The 14,888-nt window shown below is 37.9% G+C and overlaps 1 protein-coding gene across 6 annotated transcripts in view; it reads left to right on the top strand.

Moving 5' to 3' along the window:
* The window catches only part of FAR1 (fatty acyl-CoA reductase 1), a 69,593-nt gene that overhangs the window by 42,207 nt on the left and 12,498 nt on the right, over positions 1-14,888 (top strand). For all 6 annotated transcript variants that reach the window (XM_085550107.1, XM_015863939.3, XM_015863938.3 and 3 more), the window contains 6 exons: positions 7,606-7,800; positions 9,539-9,714; positions 11,274-11,453; positions 13,007-13,184; positions 14,156-14,200; positions 14,329-14,447. In XM_085550107.1, the coding sequence (XP_085406233.1) occupies positions 7,612-7,800; positions 9,539-9,714; positions 11,274-11,453; positions 13,007-13,184; positions 14,156-14,200; positions 14,329-14,447 (887 nt within the window). In that variant the 5' untranslated portion in view covers positions 7,606-7,611. The remainder of the gene's footprint in view (positions 1-7,605; positions 7,801-9,538; positions 9,715-11,273; positions 11,454-13,006; positions 13,185-14,155; positions 14,201-14,328; positions 14,448-14,888) is intronic.

Here is a 14,888-nt window from a genome sequence, read left to right as displayed (position 1 = left end):
GGGAAGCTTAAGCAAGTGCTAGGAAACATTCTAAGAGTAGCTGGAGACACTGCTGTATCACTGCAGTGAGTTGGGGCTTCTCAGCCTGAAATAATGTGTGAAGTGTTATGTTTCTTTTGTTCTGGTGTGGCCAAAATATTCAGTGTTTGAGGGTGGTCTGTTGACTGAAGTACGCTTTGTTTTGTCTGGAGGAGCCAGAGTTACTGAGTAAAATGCAAAAGGGAAAAAAAAAAACCAGCATAGGAACTGTTGTGATTAAAAGTTGAGCTTTGATAATTTGGTGCTCTGTAGTTGGAGGATGTACCTTTGTAATACTCGAATGGCTGAGCATGATCAGTACCTTCTTGTGTAGCTGTGCTGCTTCTCCTGGTTGCTAATTTTGAGTCTTGCAGCAATCTGACTGCAACGCAGCCCTCCAGCTGGGCTTTATTTAGCCTCAACGCTTTGGAAGTGTGGAAGTTGAACATGGTCCTAGCGAGTGCTGTCTTTCTGAGTAGAGCAGATAATCTTTTATTATTGTTTTTCTTATAGCTCTGAGTGTCTCCAGCACAGATTCTTGTGAAGCTTTTATAAAACTCCTTCCTTGCCTTTTGAAAGGTTTTACAAACCTCTTTCAGTGTGTGACTCCATTGGCATCCCTTACTGCTTTCTTCCTTAAGGTGTGGTTGGGCTATTCGTGGCAGATCTTGCTAAACTCCCATTCTGTGTTATCTGTATGTACACACACCATACCAACCCTTCATTTCATTGTTAGCTCCGTGTTTGTGAACTTGTAGGAAGTAGTGTGCAATGAGCACCATATATAGATCCAGATAAGAGATGCATGAGCCTAAGTGGGGTTTAAAGGCAGATTGTTCAGTACTTAGGTGCGTGTTAACTGAGTGAGTGAATAAGATCTTTAGTGCTTCTGTAAGTGGGAGAGGCTTTATGCCTCCTGTGTGAGTGCTGTTCACTTTATTTGTCCCATTTGTGCGGTAGGTAGGCAACCTGCTGTTAGAATGTGCTTTAACTGTGTGTATGTGGAAGGTATTTCTAAATATACAGAAGTTGTAGGAAAAGGGCTATTAATCTGCTTGCAGTTTTGTTCTACTTGTATTGGAAAAGACCGCATTAAGCTTGTTTTTAATGAGTATGTGAAGTGATTAGGCATCAGATAGAGCCTACTAGAGTACTTGTCAACTTACTTTTGGACTTCAGAATAATTCTTAGAACTTCTGCAGGACCGTGATGGGAAATGAAGATCTTCACTGATTAGCACTGGGAAGCTATTGAATTATATCATGTTAAAATGTTGCTTGGCTGCACTTTCATATGAAGAGCTCTGACAAGTGACCTTTACAACAAAGGCATTAGGAGTCAGGCTTTGGTGCAATGTGATGACAGACACTTGAGGGTTTTCTTGCAGGAGTATAGTTAGTATTCAACATTAACACATGTGTGTTGCGTAAAGTGTTGCAGGTTCCTATAAAGCTCTTTAAGCTTTCTGAAGTCAGGGCTCACAGAAAGCATTAGGACTTCTTGGTTTGACTGTAAAAAATATCAGAAAGCATGGAAAGATGTGAAAGCATTCATATCTAGGACTTCACATTTCTTGTGTGATGTATATTCTAAAAATTGATTGAAACCTTCTCGCTCCTTCATATGTTGCAGTTTCAAACTAAGAAGAAATAAGAGAAGGGGTTATGTCCTTTTTCAATGAAATATCTGGACTGCAAAAGCTATGTTTAAAAAAGAAAACTCATCATACCCTTCAGTGGCAGTGCAGGCCGTACAGATGGCTCATTTTCATCTACCAGTGTTTCAAACAGTAATTCAGAATGCAGTCTTGGGGCTGTTATTTTTTTTCTCCTGTCTGACTGATGTGATGAACGTAAATCCAGGTTTTAATTACCAGGACTTTTTGTATCTATGAAAATAGATGAACTGGTGACCCTGTTGTTACTGTTTCCTTCTTACTTTTCCTCTACGTGTTTTTTGTTTGTTTGTTTTCCAAGATGTTTTGATGAGTCCTCACTCCTTCCTGGTTAAATGACATTCAGCTGTGAGCCTGTTACTGTATCCATTCATGTTGCAGGCAGGCTCCTGGGCATGTTTTACTCCTTCTCAGTGTTAACTGTAGAGCTGTGATTCGTGGAACTACTTTGATAAACAGTGGGACTTTCTCTTGCTGGGATATGACAGTGTTACGAGACATCTGTGTTGAGTGTCTCAGATAAAATGATCTCCAGCTGTGGTCTTGTTCAGTGCATGTTGATTCTACCTGATTTTAGCTCTCTGTTTGAAAGCTCTCTGGGCATTAAGAATAATTCTTTGTGAACTGGAAACAGAGTATGCAGGTTGTTCTTTGCTGCAGTGTGTACTTTACTGGAGCAGTCTAATATTCTTAACTGATGGCCTTCTGTGCAGCTTGGAGGAATGAAGTTAATTATGCTGAAACTTTTTCTTGTAGTGTGCACTTGAAGGACAAACTCCAGCAGTGGCCAATTCAGAAAAACATGAATTTCTAATTTAATTCTGAAGCAATAGCTTCTTAGCTTGCATGTATGTAATGTAAGAAATATAACTGATTTGAAGTAGGTGTATCTTGTAGCAGATGTCTCTGAACATCTTCAAGGTGTGGGGATAGAGCCAGCATGAAGTGTCTGCAGCTCAGTAATTTTCTAGTATACCTAGTGAACATCGATCACGTTTGCCGTGCTTTGTATACATCTTTAGGGCAGTGTGAGATGCTTGCTGTCCAGCATACCTCCAGGCAGAAGCCTGAGAACAGCTAGTTACTATTAAATTTTGGACTTGTTTTGATAGTGTTTGAAAATGTAGTGGCTATCATTAGCTTCCAGACCTGGCACTATGTTTCCCAGCTCCTGTAGATATGATAAATGCTCTTGTCAGGTTTATCCTGCAGATGACTGTGACTTTCAGCTAGTATAGAAAATGGTCTTGCAGAGAGTAGGTAAGAATGTTAGTGACAGCTGAAAACACTGCTAAGCATGTTTTTGTTTTTTTTCTTTCTTCTAAGTGTAGGAATAATCTCAAATCTTCAGTGTGTTTGTGAAGTTTGGCCTAGATATGCTTTAAAGTGAACTTGCACCAAAAGTAGTGTCCAAAAGGAAATACCCTGTTCCATTGTTACGATCTCTACTCATCTTCCTAAGCAGTTATCTTTCACAGATAAGGTTTCTCAGTGGGTATAACCTTGGACTGTGAAGACAAACAAACTCACCTTTGGTGATATGCTTGTAGGTATTGCCCAAATAGGGGAAATCATTGACCCTTGTGGTTGTTGAAAATGTGGACATAACTTCTGATAGCATTTGTTGATTTACTTTTGCGGAAACAAGGCACCAGATGCAATGAGACGTGATGTGACCCCAGCTTGTCTTTCTGGCATAATCTTGTTTAGGTGAGTTAAATATTACTGCCTTTGCTGCCTGAATCTATCCAGTTTGTAAATTTAATTCTGGCTTGCTGCGGTGTCCTTGAAAATGGCAGTTCTAAATGGCAAGTTGACCTACGGTAATGATTTTCTGATACAAATGTGTGATTCTGGTTTTCTGAAACGCTTGCTGTCATCAGATTTGGTGTGTAGGGCTTACTGCCTGAATATATCTGTAAGTTAGAAGAAACGTCTGTCTTGTAGACTGTTGTGGTGTTGCACTGCTGCTAGTGCTAGGTGCAAGCAGTTGGGGGAAGATGAGTTTGCCAGGCTCTATTTTGCAGTGCTTTTGGTTTGTTGCTAATGCTTGAGAGGTTGGGAAATAGTTATTGTCTGTTTCCTGTGACTGGATAATCTCAGTATGATAGAATTTGGAAGGAGTGTCTTGCTGACCTAATGTTTGGCGATGATTAACTAGAAAACAGACCATTTATCCTCAAATGAGGACATAAGTGCACACTCCTTTTTGCTGGGTTTAGCATTGGAACATTCACTGGCACTGCAGCAGGCTTTCTTGGCAGTTTTGAAGGCAAATCATTAAGCATCTTGATCTGTGTTTGGGCAAATATGTGAACTGCCCTTGTTCTGAGTGTCATAGAGACCTCTGTTTGAAGCAGTTAAATATTGCAGTAGTTGCTCTGGAGGCAAACAGAGCTGCTGTTGTTTGCTCCATAATAGCTGTTGCTCGGTCTTGGACACAAGAATTATTTTCAAGATGGGGAATGTTGGCTGGAATCCAGGAGGTAGTTTTCTATTTGCTTTTTACTGAAGTGTTTAGGAGTGTTTGATGCCATAAAGGGCAGTAAGTTTCAGATGAGCTGGGTCTTCAATCACCTTTAGTTTAAACCGGAGCCTGTGAATTCATATGTTCACATCAGTTTCTCTGTGGCATTTTTAGTGGAAGCTTTCTCTACTGAGGGCAGTTGATCTCTACAAGTTATCCAGTGATTCTGCCTGTTCTACACCAAGGGTTCTTAAGAGAACTTTTAGTTTTCCTTTCATCTGCCCTGTGTTTTTTTTTTCCCCTTAGTTATTGTTACTTACAAGCTCAAAAAGCAGCTACATTGCTGCTTTTCAGTTCAGATCATTCTAAGTGTGCATAAGGCATTGCTGTATTTAACAGAAATATCTGGCATTGTTTGAAGAAGGTGTGGTAAAGAAGTCATTCAATAAGTGGTAAAAATACATATTGCTAATTAATAGAGAGAGTGTACTGATTATGTGCTTGCAGCAACTCACTTGTAATGTGGAAGATTGCTGGCATGTCAACCTTATGCTGAATTTGATTCTGCTTTCAAGGTAGGTATCGTTTTTGAACCAACTCCAGCCTGCTCTGTGTTAAAAACAGAGCTGAGTTCCTTCTAGGAATTACATTTAGTTCTCAACACATTTCTGAAACTGAGCTATGATGTAGTTCTTCAGTAGTTGGCTTTAAGCGAAGGGTAAGCTACTGAGCAGAGAGGAACTTTAAAAGGCAACACAGCTAATGTTTCATACCTGTGAGATTAAGTCCCTTGTGAGTTCAAAGGTAGTTGCTGCCAGCAATGCTGCGTTAACTGGCATGTTGAGATGAGTTCTCAGAAGAGGTGGGGAAAGAGACATTGAGTGGGAACTTTTTTTTCCCCCCTTCCTGCAGTTGAGTTGACTTTTTCTTTCTGGTAGGTTTAGCCCAGCTGAGCTGTGTTAGTCTTTGTCCAGGTATCCTCAGATTCCGTGCGTGGTTTCTGTCCTTGAGTTGAACACAGTGCTTCAAGGCAATTCATTCACAAGCCCAGCATTTATTGTTATAATTTGGCAGCAGCACGTTTATTATAACTTAGCAGTTATCTTTTTCTAGCTGGAAACTGCAAGATGAATTCAAGTAGGAAAAGACAGAAGTAGTGTGGAGAATTGCTATGAATAAAAACTACCAGATACTGTAGGTACTGGAGAGTAGGATGAGGGGAGACAGTGTAGAGTTGCTCAAAGGAAATAGATCAGTCAAGAATCCTTAAAAAACAAACAAAAATCCCTGTGAACGTTGGTGTTCTTGCCTCTTGTGTGAATACTTGAGTACCTGTGTGTGTTTGTGTGTTTCTTCCTAGCAAACAGATTTCATCTTTCTTAATCATAGCACATGCTGTTCTTTAAAAGCTATTTTCTACCGGATACTAACCCTTTGGTCAGGAGGGTGTTGTAAGGCATAAGTGAGGCAGGAAACTTTCTGATCTGTTCTGGCTTCTAATTTTCTTTATATCATAGGTCTTAAAACATGGTCAGATTTTTCAGCTACCTTAAAGCTGGACCATTGCAAATGTGCCTATTTCAACACCAGCAGCATGACTCTTTTTTCAGTTCAGTTTCACCTTATAAATGTTGGACTGTAGTCTGTACTGGGTGTTGTATTGAAGGTCCTGTGTTTACTGCAGGATTGTCTCTGCCTGTGTGAGCAAGTTTACGAACTTGAGTTATAGCATTGTCTGAATAGTGCTGAGCTTTCCTTTGAGGAAGGAGGAGTGAAACAGTGGTATTTATATGTTGTTACAGAGGCTAAAAGGTGTAAAAGGTATGAGTAAGTAACAAGAATTCTTAAGAACTACAGCAAAATGATTCTTGGTGACAAAATTGGTACAGTAAAGGATGCATAAGTGCTCTCAGGGTAGACAGAAGTGTTATCCTGTATGTAGGAGCAAGCATGGAAGATTTTTATTTTTATTTTTTGAATAAATGGGATTGAATAATATGTTCAAATAGCATAGCAAAAAAAATCAGGAATTAGGCATATGTTGAGTCATAATAAATCTGTGATTCTGAAGGTGAAGACAGTAGGACTGTATCTTGCATTAGATGTGAAGAATTGGCTCCTAAGGCTGTCTTTCCTTGCTTTCTATGCCTTTTTCCTGGGTGGAAGTCTCTTTATTAGTATGTGGCTAATGTGAAAGGTGGATGTGGGGGGGAAGCTTATTTACAGTAAGCTGATCTCACCAGCCTTCACAGCGTAAACTTTGGATGATGTCCTGTGGCCATTAAATAGCAGTGCTTAATCTGTTCTAAACTTGCTACTGTACCCGCAGCTCATTTTTCTTTAGGTGCTTCCACAGTAATTGCAGGAGCTATTCTTTTCAGCAAAGGCAGTTGAACTAAGTCTTGGTGCAGTGGGTGACAAAACATACGACTTCATATCCAGGTTCCTAAAGCTGGAGCTTGTGTGGGTAATAACTCATTTCTGGCAGGTAACTACTTAGAGCTTGTTTTGAGGCTTTGTCACAACACATGAACATAAAAAGCCCAGCATGGTACCTGGTGTGTAGATAAGCATTTCAAGAAAATGTGTGTACAATGTGCAAATTAAGCCTGTAGTTTTTCATTATACACAAGACTTTGTGTATGTTTCCTGGTAAGTTCCTGTCTGCAATATCCTGAACAACAGCAAAAAGACTAAAACAGTTGGTATCAGTTGTTCTTCTATTCTGGAGTGATGGGTGAAGAAAGGCTTTCATTCTGTTCAAGCATTCAGGGTTGCAACTCTTAATATTTTCAGAAATACTCTGTGTAGGGTGTTTTTTTTAAAACATACCATGGACAGACGGTATGAAACACTTTGTTGTGTTCTGAGTGTAATGGTTGATGTTTGTAGATCTGCTGTAGACTACAACTGGACTTCTACTATATCAGCTTGCTGTGTATAGCAGCCCAATGTGATTCATCATGGTGGAAATGTAGCCATATGCTGTAGTCTTTTTCAGTTAGAAGTAAGCCATTTTAGGATTTTTTTTTTTTTTTGAAGACATTGGTATATGAGGCTTCGCAGGATGACTTGAAGTTGGCCTGAAGTACAGGTTGAGGTCTTTATGGTCGTTGTCCAAAGATAACATTGAAAAAGCGTTATATTTATCTTTAGGATTTATCTTCCTGCTTATAGTATCTAGAATAAGGAAAAAAAAAATCCCCTCATGGTTGACTAGGAGAGAACATAGTCATCACTGTCGTGGGTTGCGTTCTTAACTGCAGCAAAACCTACAACACTTGAGTGCTGTGCTAAACTTGAGAAACCTTGTTTTGCTCTTAGTTTTCTTAGAAGGCCTATTTGTGACATGCTGCACTTTTAGTTAGGAGAATTCTCACACAAACTTTCACGAGGGAAGGAGAATCAAACAATAAATATATTTCTTTTTTTGTCTTTTCTTTAGGTCATAATGGTTTCCATACCTGAATATTACGAAGGAAAGAATGTTCTTCTGACTGGAGCTACAGGCTTCATGGGAAAAGTGCTTCTGGAAAAGCTGCTCAGGTCTTGTCCTAAAGTAAAAGCAGTGTATGTGTTGGTAAGACCCAAAGCAGGGCAGACACCAGAAGCACGAATAGAGGAAATAACCAGCTGTAAGGTATGTGTCACTTTCTCACAGGATACTTATTTGTCGTTCTGAATCCTGCTTTCATTTTGCTATGAGAACAACTTTGGTTTGCCTCAAGCAAAATATTGGTTTTTATTCTAACGAACTTAAATGCTAAGACCTTATAGTGTTTCTGTCGTCCTTTTTCAAGCTGTTCTCTAGCAAAGCCAATAACAGGAAGTTATCCTGTTAAGAGGAGGATGTTGGCAGTATTGGGAAGTGAAATATCTGTGTTAAAACACATTAAGAGAATGTATAATCATGTACAGGTGGTAGTGCAGCCTGGGATTAGGTTCAGACCCTCCTTCAGATGGTCAAGTCAGTTTTCTGCCTTGTTTTCTTCTATGTAAGATGGGGTATAATGTTTGGTGGTTTTTTTCAGTGTGCTGTTGGATCTACGAGTAAGCAAAGAGATGTGATCTCCACAGGTTGTTTGAATTTATTTATTTATTTTTTGTAAATAGAACAGAGGTGTTTGCCTCAATAGTTTATTACAGATTTCTTAGGTTTTGGTATTACCGTAAACCTGTGACAACAAAGTAAAGGCACTGAAATTCTGTGCTACGGAGGCATCAGAATAATTAGTTAAGTGATTTTTCTCTGTAGTTGTGTGGACTGTGTGAGGATACTTTCCTCCTGAGAACAGCTACTGCATGGGTGTCCAGCCTTTTTGCTTTTCTGGGCTACACAGGCACAGAAATAGCTTCGGGATAAATATAAAGTATTGAGTATAGTTAATGTTTATAGGTAACAAAACTTTTAGATTTTTTTTTTAATAATGTAAAAATGACTTTGTCTTTTAATGTGAAATCTCTTGCTTGGGAAATTGATCTGAGATTTCTCCACTAGATGCATCATATATCCATACTACAGTGTTATTATGGAATGGCCCATGTGGAATTAGGGCCTGTTCTGATTAAAAAATAAATAAATTCAGGTGTATTTAGCTCCATACCCACAGCACTCTTGCTCAGGAAAACTTGCATGCTAACTATCTGCATATTATGCAGCATGGTTAGAATCCAGTTAGTCACAAGGAGATTGAACACAGGTGTAGGTCATGGGTGTGGTGGTTTTCTTTTTTTGCTACTTGGGTACCACCAATTTGATAAGAGTTACTCAGATACTCCAACATAGTGAGGAGCCCTTAACCCTGTTATTTTCTCTCTGGAGAAGCAGGGAATTTCTGTTTGCTTGTGGTTTTTTTTTCTTTATCTATAAGTTTCCCAAATCTGGCGTAAGTCCTGCAATCTTTATCACAAATGTTGGCTTTTTCAAGCTTGACAGAAGGTTTCTAAACCTAAAAATGAAAAATTACGCAGGTTCATTGTCCTTCTCCCTGCTGAAAGAAGAGAAAGCAATACTAAGGCTGCTGCCTAAAAAGGCTTTAAGTTCAGGTGACTTGTAGAGACTATTCCTTTTGATGTCCCGAGATATCTGATTTCAGTGATAGGGGTGACTATTAGAAGGGTTTTGTAGTGCACACTGAAGTCTTACCGCTTTCTATGTAAAACATGCAGTACTTCTGGTTTTGCTGCTTGGGATAAACTGTCCACTAATTCAACACTGTTCTTGGTAAGTTAGTAGCATGTTGTAAGATTGCTAAATTGCGACTTATGCCTCATTTTTAAGGTGAATATGGAGACAAATAAGTGGCTTTTTAATTATGAAACATATGTTTGTTGGCTATCAGTTTGAATTTTTGGTCTTATGTTTCTTTCTTTGACAGCTCTTTGACAGGTTGAGAGAGGAGCAGCCAGACTTCAAAGAAAAAATAATAGTGATTACAAGTGAACTTACGCAGCCTGAACTGGACCTTAGTAATGCAGTCAAGGAAAAACTTATAGAATGCATTAATATTATATTTCATTGTGCTGCTACAGTCAGATTCAATGAAACACTAAGGTGAGTCTGCAGTTCTGTATAGTCTAACATGATAATCTGATTGTATTCAGAGGGAAGGATATCTGTACAGTCTTGCAAATGTGGTAGTCTGACAAAGAGGCTGAATGTGTAACTTGTTTTTACATGTCTGGTCAATTTAACGATCGTACTTCAGGTACTAAACATTTCCCTAGAACTAGTTATTAGCTATTGTGCTTTTCTTTTCTTAAAAAGATGGAGGTACAGTATTTAAATCTGCTTTGCTAGAGATGAGAATTATGCTACTCAGAATGAATTTCACATTGTGGTAAAGTTATAGACAGATGCTGACTGTTAGTGCAGGGAAAAGAAATAGATTTTTTTTTTTTTTTTTTTTTTACTGTATGATGGGCTCCCTTCTTTAACGGGAAGCCTTTGCCTAATTTTCAAAACCCTTTTTTGAATGGAAACTGTTAAGAAGAACCTTGGGGATATGTTTATTTATTTATTTTCCCAAGTCTTCCTTCACGTGCTGCTCTCATTTCTGGAATAGCTGGAGAGGATGTAAATAAGCTGTAGCTGTATACTGTGTACTGTGTTCATTACTCATACTTGTGTGTAAGAGGGAATACAAACAGTTCTGGTACTTTAACAGGTGTAAATGATGTAGGATGTAATGCCCTAACATTGGAAGTAATGATGAAAGTCCTTTCTGGTGGTGTCACTTCCTAGATCACTTAATGCTGGGAAGTTCACTGCCTTTTTTTCCAAGGAAACTAACTTGCTGTGTTTGTACTTGTATAGAAGAATTGCATTGTATACAAGAATGCTAGCTCCTGTAGTAAGTTCTGTAGACTGAAGAGGATATTTGGAATGTATTAAACGATTGTAGAAGTTGGTCGTTAAGGTGTTTTATGATGTGGTGCAAAATGCATAAGAGACTAGGCATGCCTCTGTGGTGTCCTTAAGGGTGCTGTTTGTATGAGAGGCAGTTATATTGGAGGGGTGGAACTATGTGGTATGTTATTGCAATCCCTTTTTATTTGTTCTTCCTTTCCTCCTGGAATCCTTTTGTGCTATTGATTCCTCAGCTGTCCTACAAGAAAATGCTAGTGAGTTATTAGCTCTTTAAGCCTTCCTTCTGAGGTGCTGACTTAACTTGAGCTAGGAACTTTAAAGCTGCTGTTAAAATTGACAGTCACCTCATACGGTAGCTGAGTGTTCTGTTGTATCTTTTTTTCCTTTGCGTCTTCTGAAAAATTGACTGTATTAGGGTTTAGCTGTAGGAAATCAAAAGCACGCTGACTTTGACTGTCTTAGGAATAAGAAGAGGGTAGCACTTAGAAATTTCTTTCAATGTTCAAGATACTTTTGTTTTATGTAGGCTGTGTCATATTGCTGTGAGCAGAAGGTTTGGGTACGGTACATGGCTTTCTCTTTAAGGGGTAAGGGAATATGTCATACATTAGAAATACCATATATACCCATCACTAGGTATTTAGGAAAGAATTAGTGGGTTGACTAGTTATTTCTTTGTGCATTTTTTTTTTGTTGTGTGTGTGTCTTGCTTTTTACTAATAAGTTTTCTTTTTAATCAACAGAGATGCCGTTCAGTTAAATGTGCTTTCCACAAAACAGCTCCTTTCTTTGGCACAGCAGATGACGAATCTGGAAGTATTCATGCATGTTTCTACTGCATATGCATATTGCAATCGAAAACATATTGAGGAAATTGTTTATCCACCTCCTGTTGATCCCAAGAAATTGATGGATTCTCTTGAGTATGTGTTAAGCTTTGTTAATTTAATTCAGGAATCTTTAACTACTTGCTTTCTAGTAGCAAAGTATAAAACAGTAATTAGGAAACAAAAGCTAAGAAACAAGATGGATTTGAGTCTGGAACATATTAGAGATCTCCAGGTGATAAACAATGCATTTATTCTATAAGCCTTCAGAGTAAGTGGGGTAAGCTGGGCTTCCTGTGGGTTGCCACTGGAAGGATGTTTTTGCACTCTCCTGTCTATTAGCTGTGGAGTTTGTGGAATCATGTGGCTAGGCTGTCAGTAGTCCTTCTGTCACAGCTTATCTTAGAGATGTGTGGTCACACAACATTGGAGGTAGTGCTGGGACTTGTGGTTATATCAACTTTCTTAATGCTGTAAGGCTCACTGTCTGCTTTCCAAAGAGATTTTGCAGAGGTGTGTGTTAGTTGCTCTTCAGTGCAGTAGTATATAGGGTAATAAATGAGTGAACAGAGCAAAGATAGTGTATGCTTCTTTCAGTGGACTCTGAAACGTGCAACCTTCTCTCTTTTGCTTGTGGAGTGACTTGTTTCCATTTCAGTCTGTGTGCTCTTTTTTAAAAATATGAATAAGACATCGTGGCAACTTTTACAATAACTAACAAGCACTTTTTTAAAACGAGATTTCCTATTTAACTAAGCTTATAAATATACTCTCTACAGTGTATCATGTGAATTGTTGCTGAAGTGTTTTGGAACTAGACAGATGTTCTGGTTTGGAAAAACAAGTTTCTGTTTATAATATTCATTCTCAAATGCTTAAGCTTTATGGTTTAATTTAAAGCAAAATGAGTGTGAAATAAGTATTAGCAGTCTTAGGTAAGCTAGTGATAATATCAATAAACCATCCTAATACACTGCTGCTGTAGAATCTTAAACTTTCTTCCTTAAGCTCTTCTTTCAGAACAGTTTGATAAATATGTGGTTGCCATTAAGGAAAGTGAGTAGAAGACAGGCTTTGTTAAACTTGATATTTTTCTGGCATTTTTGGAAATTAACCTTTAGTATAATAAGTAAAAGTCCTGGCTCTTTTATTTTCTTAAATTATATTTTATGATATTTTATATATATTTATTATGTATATATATGTATTTTTAAAGCTGAACCCTATATAGTCTGCCAGCAAATCCTAATAAACAAATGATTTTGGGAATGATTTACAATTTCTAGGTTTAATGTGGGAGTATGTCACTTTCAGAATTCAGTGGTAGCTGGGTATAAGTCTGGAGACTGAAGCTGGGGTTTAGACTACACAGATATAGTGTTACCTAGTGGGGGTTTTTGTAGACACAGGAAATAAGTAATAATTAACAACTCAGTTCCATGTTTCTTTGCAGAATTTCTCATTCTTATTATGCAGCTTCTTGGAGAGTGCTTGTACTTTATTTTTCTTGGATGATGTTTTGAAGAAAAGATGGGATTTTAGTTTTACTTTCAGAAGGTTTTTTTAAATTTTATCTAGTTTTCCTTTTCCCCCTCGCTGTTTCCACTGAAGCAGTATTACTTACATCTGCTTTTATTCTGTTTCTTTAGGTGGATGGATGATAGCCTAGTGAATGATATTACACCCAAACTTATAGGTGACAGGCCTAATACCTACACGTATACAAAAGCCTTAGCTGAATACGTAGTACAGCAAGAAGGTGCAAGTTTAAACACTGCCATTATAAGGCCATCTATTGTTGGTGCTAGCTGGAAGGAGCCTTTTCCCGTAAGTTGTTGAGTTTGTCTGTCTTGCTTGATGTACTGGCAGCTTGTGTGTGTAGTGAAATTTATAGAGGAAAACCATTCAGACTTCAGAACTGTGGCTTGATTGCTTCTGATTAACAACTATGATACCAAAAGCATCAAATAGAATACTTGCATGTAGGATGTATAGACACATAAATTACTTGTAAATGTGGAACAACATGCTTTTGTTGCAATGGGAGTTACTACTTTGCATGTAAAAATGTTTTTCAACCATTTTCCATCTTCGGGGTGCATTAACATGTCAATAGCTGTGAAGCATCACTAAGGAAACTGGGGTGTGTGCAACATAAGACAGGTGGAGTCAAAACGCTTAGCCAAGTTTCATAAGGGCAGGGAATGGCACGCTTTGTATGTGCTCTATGCTATATATTGATGTACAGTTTTTATGCTACATGCTTCCTTGTGTATGGGAGGTAGTGCTGGAATACCTTTAGTTAAGCACTAAATATGTCTTGTATAGTTGTCACCACAAATGTGGAGTATGTATGTGTCAGCCCAGTTAGTACATAATGTCTAAATATTGGCTATAAAGTTGAGTGAAAATGTTTTCTACTGGGGAAAAAAAAAAAAGCATAAAAAAGCACACCAAAACCCTCTAAGAATTTGCAGTTTTGCTGGCAACTATTAGTCTGAGTTGAGGGAAGTTGTCTAAAAATACTTGTGAATATAAATTTTTTTAAAATAAATGTATTGTGCATTTTTATTAACTGTATGAAATAAGCAAACCACTAATTCACTTAAAAGGACCAGTCAAACTACAGGGATCGATTGTCTATATTATAGAATGTTATGTTACCTGATTTTTACTTTGGGTGAGATTCACTTAGTTGTATGGAAACTAATATCTTTCATGAGTTAATTTGGTGAATTTTCACTTAAAATTGTAGACTTTGCTAACTCAAACCTTTTTCTCTCAACTGTTCATGATAGGGATGGATTGATAACTTCAATGGACCTAGTGGTCTCTTCATTGCTGTAAGTAATTTCTTAATAATAAACTAATTATTAATATTAAATATTTAAGTAATTCTTCCATTTGGAAGACAGCAAAGCTTCATGTGTTTTACTGGTGCATCTTCTGTCTCTTTATCTTGTTTCTTAAGGCAGGAAAAGGAATTCTGCGAACAATGAGAGCTTCCAACGGTGCAGTAGCAGATCTCGTACCAGTAGATGTTGTTGTCAACATGACTCTGGCTGCAGCTTGGTATTCTGGAGTTAATAGGTACAGCAAGTGCCAATAGAGATTACAAGTGTTCTGAAGTGAGGATACTAATAATTTTGATATTTAATCAGTGTTCTGCTGTTCCCACAGGATAAAGGGCTTTGAGATTCTAACAGCATTAGTCCATCAGTATGTAACTTAAGGCAATGGCTAGCACTTCATAATGGAGGGGAAGATAACACCTATGATACTACTGTATAACCTATACTTAAGTAATTCTTCCTGAACCTTGTTGTGACCACTGAAATTCACAGTAATTAGATGAAGTGTTCTGTGATGGGGGAAAAAAGTTGTTTACACACATGTTAGTTATAGGTATTTAAATACTGGAGGAATATAGGAAGCAAAAAACCTAATATGAGGCTAACAATTTATTTTACATTATTTAAGTTACTAAGAGCAAGGTTAACTTTGGGTATGATCTCTGTTGGTTTTTTTCCT

The sequence above is a fragment of the Coturnix japonica genome, chromosome 5 (assembly GCF_054131305.1).
Source record: "Coturnix japonica strain WE chromosome 5, WE-NBRP24, whole genome shotgun sequence".
NCBI classification, from domain to species: Eukaryota; Metazoa; Chordata; class Aves; order Galliformes; family Phasianidae; genus Coturnix; species Coturnix japonica.
The sequence above is the reverse complement of the archived record's forward strand: the minus strand, read 5'-3'. Positions and strand labels throughout refer to the sequence as shown.